Here is a 12,784-nt window from a genome sequence, read left to right on the forward strand (position 1 = left end):
TCTGTCTGTCTGTCTGTCTGTCTGTCTGTCTGTCTGTCGGTGTGTCTGTCTGTCTGTCTGTCTGTCTGTCTGTCTGTCTGTCTGTCTGTCTGCACACTCACTCACACCGAGTAAACTGTATTGTTGAATGTAAAAAAAAAAGCACTTCATGTGTATATATATATATATATATTTTTTTTTTTTGTCATTTGTGTCCTAACGAATAATATTTACATGTCTGATGTCAATACAGTTCAAAATAAAAGAATTGAGAACGAGTTCTGCATGAGATTGCGTGCATAAATACATAAATGCCATTTTCTGCAATTTCTTTTCTCAGAGAGACATTTTGGGGGAAAACAGGGTGTATATAAATGGCTATAAGTAGAGTACAGAACATGCTAAAAGCTCACTTTTTTTTCCCTGGTGAACCCAGAGACGTACATCTTCATTTTGAGGTATTGCAAATCACTCTGGTGCTAATAGATAATTTACTGTGGGTCTTGAAAGATGACCAACAATTATGAAAATCTTTGGCCTGTGCTAAATATTGGCAGTCCTAAACTGGCGGTGAATGAGTTAAGAAGAAGAGCCTCTGTTGAGCCTTCTTCACTAAGTGGGAGGTGTTGATGGACCAGAGAGAGATCTGTTCCCAGGAACTTGATGTCGTTGACACTCTCCACCTCCTGCATGCGGGTAGTGCAGTGGTAGATTCCGTCTTGGTCGGTCATCCATACAGGAACAATTAGGGCTCCTGTTCGTGGGGAGGGGAACTGGGGGGGGAATGCCGTGATCCTCCCACGCGCCACGTACGTGCTGCCAGTGAAACTCCACGCTGTCAGGTGAAAAGAAGCGGTTGGCGACTGCACATGTATTGGAGGAAGCATGTGCTAGTCTACAACTCTCCTCAAGGGGGAGGAGCAATGACGGGACAGCAAGGGGGATTGGCCAAGTACAATTGGGGCGAAAAACAGGGACAAAATCAGGAGAAGAAAGAAAAAAATAATTGTAAAAAAAAAAGTGGAATAGGCCTTGAAAGTTTGGGGAAATGAATGGAAAGCACTTGTTTTTAACTCAGATTCATATATGCCTCAGCTCTCTATCTGTCTATCCTAATGAATATTTAACATCCTGAGATAGTATTTGTGTTGATGTAGCTGACATGTCATGTCTTACCTGTACCTGCTGTTTTGAATCTGTGAATTTCACAAACAAGACGATGAATGTAATCCAAAAGTCTTTGATGTGAATCTGATGTGCGGGTGAGTGTGAGAACCGTGTGCTGTATATTGCAGTTGTAGTGTTCCCATCCAAATATGTTGTCCTTTTCTCTCATGCATCACTCTCGTCTCCAGCATTATGCTCAGCATCACTCCAGGTGCATCCTAGTCTCTGAACCTGTCAGATCACTTAGCCTTCAGCTCAAATGTTACTCTGCGACCTTCAAGCTCCTCCCTTTTTCTCCCCAGGCCTCAGACCGAGAGAACGACCCAATCACGTACCGCATACAGAGTGGGGATCCCCAGCAGACCTTCAACCTCACTGAAACGTAAGCACATCTCTTTTTCAAGTACACACAGTCTCCCATAAGCTACGCCTAATGACACCACGACGTATTGAGATGGGCGGATAGAGAGTCAGACGCATCAGTTGCTGGTTGGATGGATGGATGGATGGATGGATGGAAAGGTTAGTGAAGGTTGTTTGATAATTTTGTCATATAGGTTCCTTTGACAGACAAGCAGGCCCTGGCAAACTGTTATATTTCTATAAGGCCACTCTACACTACAAGGGTTTTTGAGGAACGGTGCAAAGTTTCTTCCGTACAGTGGCTGGCTTATCAAAGGCTCTGATCTGAGGGACTCCAGCAGAGGAATATCTTAAAAATATAATAATCTTCGGTGAGCTTTTTAGCCTTTCATGCTGTTCTCTCAAGTGCCAAGGCTAGAGATGGGCTTTGGCAAAGAGTAATGACATGTTGTGACCCAGGGTTCACAACTGTCGCTCCCTGGACTGGGCTGGGCCTGACAGATCCGGGGATGAAAATCAGGGGAGAGAGATGGGAGGGAGGCAGAAGGAAGAGGTGGAGGCGCTTCAAACAACTAGAGAGAAGAAGGAAATCACCATCAATCCTCCCACTGATGGTGCAGACTGTCAGAGCGAGTGATGGTCCAGACCAGGGTAGGAAATTAGCAGGGACTCGGGGCAAAATGCCCCTAAAAAATCTAGAATTGGGATGACGGGGGCTTTTAAATGCCCCCATAAAATAAAGAGTTTAATACTTGTATTTTAACATTATTCTGTATTTGCAAAGCGTACTCGAAAATGACCAGCTAGGCATCCGTAGTTTCCGTACAACCCCTGCCCCTCCTCCTACTAGCATTATTTACCTCAGTGACAGCCAACACAAGCTAGCTGGCTAGCTAGTTCACTCATGTTTTTGCCAAGTACATTAATAACATGCCAGACAATCAACAGTTTTGTTGAGATGCCAATCTTTAACTGTGATTGTTTATGAACTTTTAGAAATAAGATCTGCTTGGATAAGAGTCATCGATTGGTCTGTCATGCTACATAGGTGCAACTAAGGTATTTCCCAACATTTGATAAAATTGCCCTGGAAATATATTTATCCAAAATGCCCCCGAAATATATTTCACAGGGGCAAAAATAGCCCTAGTTTAAAAAAGTTAATTTCCTACTCTGGTGCAGACTTTCAGAGTGAGTGATGATACAGACTGTCAGAGCGAGTGATGATACAGACTGTCAGAGTGAGTGATGGTGCAGACTGTCAGAGTGAGTCATGGTGCAGACTGTCAGAGTGAGTGATGATGCAGAGTCAGAGTGAGTGATGGTGCAGACTGTCAGAGTGAGTGATGGTGCAGACTGTCAGAGCGAGTGATGATACAGACTGTCAGAGCGAGTGATGATACAGACTGTCAGAGCGAGTGATGGTGCAGACTGTCAGAGTGAGTGATGATGCAGAGTCAGAGCGAGTGATGGTGCAGACTGTCAGAGTGAGTGATGATGCAGAGTCAGAGCGAGTGATGATACAGACTGTCAGAGTGAGTGATGGTGCAGACTGTCAGAGTGAGTGATGATGCAGAGTCAGAGCGAGTGATGGTGCAGACTGTCAGAGCGAGTGATGGTGCAGACTGTCAGAGCGAGTGATGGTGCAGACTGTCAGAGTGAGTGATGATACAGACTGTCAGAGCGAGTGATGATACAGACTGTCAGAGTGAGTGATGATACAGACTGTCAGAGCGAGTGATGGTGCAGACTGTCAGAGTGAGTGATGATACAGACTGTCAGAGTGAGTGATGATACAGACTGTCAGAGCGAGTGATGATACAGACTGTCAGAGTGAGTGATGATACAGACTGTCAGAGTGAGTGATGATACAGACTGTCAGAGCGAGTGATGGTGCTGGAGAAGAAGGAGGGATGGGAGGAGACGGGATGTGAGTGTGTGATGGTGGGGTGCCGGGGAAAGGCATCAAATATTTAAGTGGCCGGTGCTTTGGACTGTCCCTTAAATAAGCAAGTAAATATGGAGGGAGCAGGGCCTTGCTAAGTAAATATGGAGGGAGCAGGGCCTTGCTAAGTAAATATGGAGGGAGCAGGGCCTTGCTAAGTAAATATGGAGGGAGCAGGGCCTTGCTAAGTAAAGATGGAGGGAGCAGGGCCTTGCTTAAGTAAATATGGAGGGAGCAGGGCCTTGCTAAGTAAATATGGAGGGAGCAGGGCCTTGCTAAGTAAAGATGGAGGGAGCAGGGCCTTGCTTAAGTAAATATGGAGGGAGCAGGGCCTTGCTTAAGTAAATATGGAGGGAGCAGGGCCTTGCTTAAGTAAATATGGAGGGAGCAGGGCCTTGCTTAAGTAAATATGGAGGGAGCAGGGCCTTGCTAAGTAAAGATGGAGGGAGCAGGGCCTTGCTTAAGTAAATATGGAGGGAGCAGGGCCTTGCTTAAGTAAATATGGAGGGAGCAGGGCCTTGCTAAGTAAATATGGAGGGAGCAGGGCCTTGCTACGTAAATATGGAGGGAGCAGGGCCTTGCTTAAGTAAATATGGAGGGAGCAGGGCCTTGCTAAGTAAATATGGAGGGAGCAGGGCCTTGCTAAGTAAATATGGAGGGAGCAGGGCCTTGCTTAAGTAAATATGGAGGGAGCAGGGCCTTGCTTAAGTAAATATGGAGGGAGCAGGGCCTTGCTTAAGTAAATATGGAGGGAGCAGGGCCTTAAGTAAATATGGAGGGAGCAGGGCCTTGCTAAGTAAATATGGAGGGAGCAGGGCCTTGCTAAGTAAATATGGAGGGAGCAGGGCCTTGCTTAAGTAAATATGGAGGGAGCAGGGCCTTGCTTAAGTAAATATGGAGGGAGCAGGGCCTTGCTTAAGTAAATATGGAGGGAGCAGGGCCTTGCTAAGTAAATATGGAGGGAGCAGGGCCTTGCTTAAGTAAATATGGAGGGAGCAGGGCCTTGCTTAAGTAAATATGGAGGGAGCAGGGCCTTGCTTATGGAGGGAGCAGGGCCTTGCTTAAGTAAATATGGAGGGAGCAGGGCCTTGCTTGCGTACGACTGAAGAGACGTGGGCAGACTGAGAATGCGGGGCACTGCCACACACATTTCTGGCTAATTGATTAAACCCTCGTTGGTCTGCATCCCTCAGTCTCCCAGCCATGGAAGGACAAGCTGTGTTGCAGCATTGTTTCTGTCTTTTGTTTGTTTCCTAATCTGTTCGGCGGTGTTGAAATGGTTTGTTTTATGGAGGGATGATTACTTTCCAGTTTCATGGTGGCGACAGTAAGAGAAAAACAGTGTGACACTATCAAAGTGATGAGAGACAGCTGTTGTTGTTGCCACGGTAATCTCGCAAACCCGATATGACAGAAGCCGAAACAAAATACATACCTACTGCTCCAGAACGTCCTCCGCAGGGCAGTAGTATTACACTCACGTCACAAGCTCTCGGCAAACGAGCAGTATAATAACTTCAAGCAGATGCCGTTATAGCGCACGATGAATTAAAGCATGATTAAGTGCATGATGTATTAAAAAAGATGATTTGGCTTGATACTTACTGAGCCTTTCTCCATACACATTCTTCAAACCCTGGAACTTCGTGATGAGAAGAGACAGTGAAGAGTTTTTTTTTTTTTTTTTTTTTGCTGCATTGCTGCGTATTCATAAATTCAGGCCACATGTGACGCTGGTGCGTTCGATCCTGCTAATATGAATAATGGGCTCTCTCGTCTATAACTCCCCTTAAGTGGGGCAGCGTCCCCAGGGGGACGTGGAAGTGCCATTGTAGCGCGTGAGCGCTACTCGGAGTCGTGCGGGAGCGACGAAGACACTAGATGGCATCCGGTGATGACGTCGTGACCAAACCTCAGGTGAAAACGGATGACATTAATACCAGCTGTGACTAAAGTCTCCTACAGAGACATGATGCGAGTGGAATGAAAGATCAAAATGTTAGCGTGCCCTTTCATCAAATATAATCCTTCAAACAGGAGCCTCTAAACCTCTTCCCCACGCCGTTAACGAGATCCTATCTGTCTGATCCTATCTGTCTTGACAACAACATCTTTCCGTGTCTGGTGGCCGGGGAGAAGAGGCACGCCGCTATCGTACATCATCAGTGAACCTCTCCAACCGCGCCTCAAGTTCAGGTCGCTACTCGCGCTCTAGCTAGGGATGAACTCTCCGTGCTGGCTAAAAGGCATAGATCATTATTATCAGTGCCATTATCACCATTACCACCATCATCATCATCATCATCATCATCATCACAGTCATCATCATTATCATCACTATCTCTCCTCATCTCTTGCTTCCTGTACCTCCAGCTTCATTGAGCACAGAGAGGGCCTTTTTTTTTAAACTCTATAAATAAACATAAGCATAGCAGCCTGGCTGTGAAGGATGCTGCTGCTCTGCATATTGATGCTGTTTGCTGGAAAGCCGCACTTGCTCTCGTGAACCGCAGCTCAACCCGCCGGACGGGGATTAAAAACAATGTGCCGACTATAACTTAGAGCAAGTGCTTAGAGAAATGGCCGACGTTAATCGAGGCTATAGCGATTTGCCTGTCAGATCTTAAGATGAGTCTCTGCGCTCGGCTGCTGCGGGCCGGGAGAGGAAGGAAGGCGGTGGTCAGGCTGTGCAGCGTTAAATTAGAACTGTGAAGGAGCGTGGCGACAGCTCAGGGAAATGCAACAGGCATTCATCTAACCGTGCATATACAATATATATATATATATATATATATATATATATATATATATATACAGTATATATATATATATATATTTATTCATATGCGCTCGTCCTGCCTCCCGCCGCTGGTACTGGCCGAGCCTCTCCTGAGTGCAACAGTGGGATGGTTTTCTGCATTGTGTGTGTGTGTGTGTGTGTGTGTGTGTGCGTGTGTGTGTGTATGTGTGTGTGTGTGTGTGTGTGTGTGTGTGTGTGTGTGTGTGTATGGTGTGTGTGTGTGTGTGTGTGTGTGTGTGTGTGTGTGTGTGTATGTGTGTGTGTGTGTGTGTGTGTGTGTGTGTGTGTGTGTGTGTGTGTGTGTGTGTGTGTGTGTGTGTGTGTGTGTGTGTGTGCACACAAACAAAGATAATTCTGTGTTCTGCTGGCGAATGCGTCCACACTTTGTGTTTGGATTGTGCCAGATTGCCAAATTACACCTTATGAAAGATTAGGAGGGCTGCAGTACCTGCTGCAGTTATTGGAGGAAAATGTGAATGATTGTGTCTGTAGTGTGTGTGCTTTGGGAGCAAGACGCAGGGGTGCAGAGTAGACAGACACACACGCAGACAGAGACACACACACAGACAGAGTGAGACACACACACAGACAGAGACAGACAGAGTGAGACACACACACACAGACAGAGACAGAGTGAGACACACACAGACAGAGACAGACAGAGTGAGACACATACGCAGACAGAGACAGACAGAGTGAGACACACACGCAGACAGAGACAGACAGAGTGAGACAGAGTGAGACACACACGCAGACAGAGACAGACAGAGTGAGACACACACGCAGACAGAGACAGACAGAGTGACACACACACAGACAGAGACAGAGTGAGACACACACACACACACAGACAGAGACAGATATAGTGACACACACACAGACAGAGACAGAGTGAGACACACACACAGACAGAGACAGACAGAGTGAGACACACACACAGACAGAGACAGACAGAGTGAGACACACACACACACAGACAGAGACAGACATAGTGACACACACACAGACAGAGACAGACAGAGTGACACACACGCAGACAGAGACAGACAGAGTGAGACACACACACACACACAGACAGAGACAGACAGTGGGAGCATTTAAAAGCCTACCTGCCCATCACCCAGAAGTCATCTTCTCTTATCAGCAGCCGTATTACATCCGTTTAATGTGGAAGTGTGAAGCGCATCTCTCTCATCATCTCCCTCTGGTGCGTCAGCGTCAGTGATGAAGTACGGAGCTCATCTCCCTGAATGAATGCTCTTTCTTCATTATGACAGACACAAAGCCACCGAGGATCATTTCTAAACAAGCCCTATCATCCTCTTCTCCCCTGTGATCGTGTTGTATTAATGAGAATGAATTGCACTCGCACACCATTCTGGCAAAGGCGACAGCCAGTGCATCGCAATTGCAATCCGATGCAATCCATAGAAAATCCATACCAAATCCACAACAGATCCATGGATATCAACTACAAGTTAATTAGCATTAGATAACTCATTATCAGATGAGTTTTTGTAGCTACTGAAAGGAAGGGTTTTCAGTGCACAAGCCATGTGCCTTGTTCTATTTTTACCACCTCTTTTGTTGTTGAATAAATGTTGGGAAAAGGAAATGAAAGAAATATGATGGTACAGCTAGAATACGATGACATCAGAGATATTAGTATGAAACCTCTTTGAGAAATCCGCAGAGATCAGAATGTTAGAGTCATCGAGTCAAGATGAGGTCAGTCAGGAGGTAGACTGAGAGATTGCAAAACAAAACAAAAAGAGGCTAGGAGGCGAAATTGCATATTGGTTCTAACTGTATTAAATCAACATGGCTGTCAAACGATATCGGGGAGTGATGTTGTCGTCGTCGTACTGTCTTGAGAAAGGTCTGCAGGCCAAAATGTTGACTTACAGATGCAACCGACAGGGGCGGTTCTAGGCCTTTTTTGGGTGGGCTTTAGTCTCAGCCCACCCAAAAAAAATAGAGGCAAAAAAACATTTTTTTTCTTTTTCTTTTTTTCTCTCTCTCCAAATCCATGGTGGTCATTAGTAGCAGTTTCTGACTACACTCAATGCGCTATGTGCGTGTCCCCCCCCCCCCTCTATGTTCTTAGGGTGGGCTGAGACAAAAATTTAGGGGGGTTCAGCCCACCCGAAAAGTTTCTAGAACCGCGGCTGCGCAGGCGCTCCCTCCTCCATCTATCTGCCTAATCCCACATCACTTCACACAGGTCACACACACAGTACAGCAGCGAAGTGGTCCTCCACAGTCCACACAATCGTTCTCCCCACTCATGATCAATGAAACTGTGAGGTGAGCATTGAGCAGTCAGAGTCGTTAGTAGTTACTTAATTAGCGCATATTGATATGCAAATTAGCACGTAACGTTGTTTCGTAGGCTAAACAAAAGAACTTGTCGCTGTGCCTGCCAGACAAACAGGTGGACTGGAGGAAGGTAGGTAGGCTACCATGGCACCAGCCAGCCATGTCATGCTAGCTCGCAGTAAAGCGTAAAGTAAAGTGCAAAATGTTACTTTACTTGAAACTCCCCTGAAGTGATTTTGGTATTATTTATGCAAGCATAATTCTACCATATAGTAACCTGTATGCAGAATATATATAGTATATATAGGGAAACAATTATTTTTTCATCGCTGTAAAACCACAGAACATCAAGAAGATATTGATGTGTGTAGTTCTTCATAGATCTAGTCTCTTCATTTTGATCTCAAAGTGCAGAATATTGTTGATGTTGTCTAGTCAGTGTCTGCTCTCCGTCTGCTCTCTCCATAGGATTGGCCTTCTGATTCTGGGCAGGCCTCTGGACAGAGAGACCACTGATCACTATCTTCTGGTTGTCACAGCCTCTGATGGCTACATTGGACAGGTGAGACATAACTCTGTCTTTAAGCTCCTGTATGGACCTGCCTCCTTATGGTCAATGATGCTGAAATGTCTTGAACACAATCACCCCCAATTAGTTCAGCTCATAATATACATTTGTAAAAGCTCTAGGGATCATGAAAAACAAATGTATAAAAAAAATAGCTGACTGCAAATTGCGTGCTCCATTCATTTGGAAAATCAAATTCTAACAGTGTCTAGTGTGTTTGAACCCACAGGGCTTACTATGACTGTGTCAAGCATTCATGGAAAAGAGACAGTCGGTAGCACGGCTTGTCCAGACAATGTAATAATACACAATGTGACATATCATTAAAGTTTCACTTCAAACTATTTCAAACCCTGTCCCACACCAGGGTAATGAAGGATTCAGTGATAGAGCATTGTCATTATGCTAACCAGCACTCTTATTATTTTTTAAGTGGGGAGCGCACTCATCTTTAATTTGTATTTCTTCTTAATTTAGACTGTTGGAAAGCAGAGGAGGCAGAGGAGAGACGTGTCTGTTGAGATTTGATTGCATTTACATTTACATTTACACTGCTTCATTTAGCAGACAAAGCAACTTACAATATCACATTTTGTGATAGTAGAGAAATTAACTATGCAACACAGTCTATGACAGTCTACGATTGCAGACTTAACCACTCGACTGTCTCTAGTTAAATAACATCTTTATTATTAAACCTGTTCATGTTCCTCAGGCAGTGTCAATCGTATCAAATGGGGGCCCGTGGTGTAATTTGTATCAGTTTAGGGGTCGTTGACGTGAAAAAGTTTGAGAACCACCGGTTTCGAGCATCCCCTCACTGTTCCACATGGAAGAAGTTAGATGCTTGTATAACTGCTGCCCTCATAAGCCTTTGTTCACACCTGGCACTTAACATAAGCAGAACTGAAGTTGGCACGGGCGCAGCTGGTGTGAACGGCGTTGCCTGTTAACAAGGACGCCCAAATGAAACTTGTGGGTTCAGCGTAGGTTGAGCTTAGGTTGAGCGTTGCTTCGGTGTACAGTATGGTGTGAACGTGCCGTGTGTAAATGCCATCACAAGCAGTTGTGTAGTTTGGATGTTTACGTTCACTGAGCTGTCTCTGTGATTTAGCCCCGAGAATCACAGCAGGTGCTGTAACTGAATATGAATGCCGGACCCTCTGCCTCCCAGCTGGAGCTGATAATCACATCAACCGTCTTCATTTCATCAGACTTCACCTCGCTCGGCTCAGTTTCGCCGCAGCCTCTGTTTGGAGCCGAGGTGAAATGTGGTTTCCTGTTTGTGTGTGTGTGTGTGTGTGTGTGTGTGTGTGTGTGTGTGTGTGTGTGTGTGTGTGTGTGTGTGTGTGTGTGTGTGTGTGTGTGTGTGTGTGTGTGTGTGTGTGTGTGTGTGTGTGTGTGTGTGTGTGTGTGTGTGTGTTGAGCACTGCTATAAAAGAAGCATACAGTACAGTATGGGCCGCTGGTGTGTCCCAGTATTAAAAGATGCTCCAGAACACTAGGGGGTGCACCGTAGAAACAGAGTGTCACAGTTAGAGAGGGAGGGGCAGGCCAGATGGACAGGGTCAGAGGTCAGAGAGGAAAGAGCAAATAAAACAAAGAGAGAGGAAGAGGGGGCGTGGCCTCACAGAACGAGGTAACCCACAAGCAGATGCACTCTGTCCGAATATTGATGGACAGATTGTTGCCAAAGCCCTTTACCTGGCGAGTGTGTGTGCCTGAGTGTGAGTACTGTATGTGTGTCTGTCCAGGCTGTCCCCAGAGTATATTATTAGCTGAGCCTCATGGGTTAAATGTCGCAGCTAGGAAGAAACGCTGTCACGACAGGAAGGGGGCAGGTTGAGGGGTGCAGGGGGGCGGGGCCTGCAGGTGGAGGTGAGGAACTCAGTTTGTGAGCGTAATGCTGACCTTCCACCAAAAGACTTTTCAAGCGATTTCACCGTCACAGACACGTTTCCAAAGTCCGAATGAAGTCATGAGAGTTTTACTGGAGTTGTGGCGCGCTCCCGTCATCTCAATCGTTTGGTCTAAGGTGGAGATAAAACTCAGTCCGAGCTGTCTGGAACTCAGTCTTCCGATCAAATCAAACCAGTTTCATATTATCGGGAGTCTTTAGTCTTGGCCCATGCAAATTAGTGAAGTTCAGTGACGTGAACATTATATCCAGCATCAGGACACAAAGAAATGCAGTTATACACCTTGTTGAGCTCGGGAGTGGAGAGATCTCCCATACTCTCCTCGTTCGTTTATCTCCTTGTTTGTTGTTGAGAATGGAACTGAAGGGGGAGATGAGCAGAGACGGGCAGACACCACGGATGAGGTCTGTAGAGCCGCAGCCTCAGAACTGTGAGGAGGGCTGGAGGCATCTAAGTACAGGGGCGAGAGCGAGAAGGAGGGAGGGAGGGAGGGAGGAGGGGATTCTGATATGTAATTAGAACAGAACTTCTGTCACCATGGAAACCTGACACAAGCAGGGGAGCAACCCCTCGTCCCTCCTGGTGCTGCTCCTCTTTGAATACAAGCAAATGGACATCTGCACACACACATTACACGTGCACACCATTTTAAATTGTTTTCCCATAATGCGATAACCGGTTGAATTTAAACTATTATCAGCACTTAAAAAACAGATTTGGCTCATCTGTGTGGCTGATTCAGAATTGGTATTCTTAACGGCACCGGCTGTGGTGAGAAGGCTTTTTGACCCGGGGACGCTGGAACGCTGCTCTCCCCACCCTCAGACGAGGCAACATGTGCTTGTTTCCATTCAGAGCACATCCCTGCAGGGTGGAGCTAGTCGGGTTGTCACTTGAAATGTGGAGCACTTGAGACTGCGGAGACAGCGCAGTAGACGTTACATCACAGCGCTGTGTCTGTTCTATGATCAATAAATAATAGTCGCTCATTAATCAGATTGAGGGCCGTATAGAGCGCCATGTTTGACTCCCCCCGCTAGGATGGTGACCCTAATTGGCTTCGGGGGGGAACCTATAAAGAAGGAAGGGACATCACTCACGTTACGTCACAGCGTTTGAATGTTGCTTTGGGGCCAGACTTTGCATGGGGCCAGTTGTATTGAAGTGAATGGGGCGGGCATGGTAAGTCCCACTATAAGCCGTCATATGTGTGTTGTTTCACCTTTGATTGAAAAATGCACATGAAATAGCTAATAGGTCGGACCTGCCCCGTTCGGTCATGTATGATGATGTGGTTAACCAATCTAGTTATATCTTGGACCAAACAGGGGCTTTAGTTGAGCTATATGCAGCTGCTGGACAGGATCTGTTTGGAGACCAATACTAAGGAAAACTTAGTATGCAGCGCAGCGGTCACATCAAGAGTAGAAGACGAAGCAGTACAGAAAAAAAACAATCTCAAATTATAAACGGCAAAGTAAAAACTGACACATGATTGGGGGTGTGTGTGTGTAATGCGGTAGGATAGTGTCCCCGGTGGGGGGGCCCCAGCCCGTTACTGAGCCGGTTGTGCTCAGGGGTCAAACTGCAGGTACGATGAACACACTGCTCTGTGCTCTGCACTGTGCACTGCTCTGTGCTCTGCACTGTGCACTGCTCTGTGCTCTGCACTGTGCACTGCTCTGTGCTCTGCACTGTGCACTGCTCTGTGCTCTGCACTGTGC

General features: G+C 46.3%; 1 protein-coding gene across 1 annotated transcript in view; it reads left to right on the forward strand.

The window, feature by feature from the left end:
- LOC310789333 (protocadherin-15-like) overlaps nt 1-12,784 on the forward strand; it is a gene marked incomplete at both ends in the record, with an annotated part of 198,913 nt that overhangs the window by 100,618 nt on the left and 85,511 nt on the right. Inside the window, 2 exons of the mRNA XM_083650951.1 lie at nt 1,449-1,528; nt 9,042-9,135. Coding sequence (XP_083507077.1) covers nt 1,449-1,528; nt 9,042-9,135 — 174 coding nt within the window. The remainder of the gene's footprint in view (nt 1-1,448; nt 1,529-9,041; nt 9,136-12,784) is intronic.

The sequence above is a fragment of the Poromitra crassiceps genome (assembly GCF_964638095.1).
Source record: "Poromitra crassiceps genome assembly, chromosome: 14".
Lineage (NCBI taxonomy): Eukaryota > Metazoa > Chordata > Actinopteri > Beryciformes > Melamphaidae > Poromitra > Poromitra crassiceps.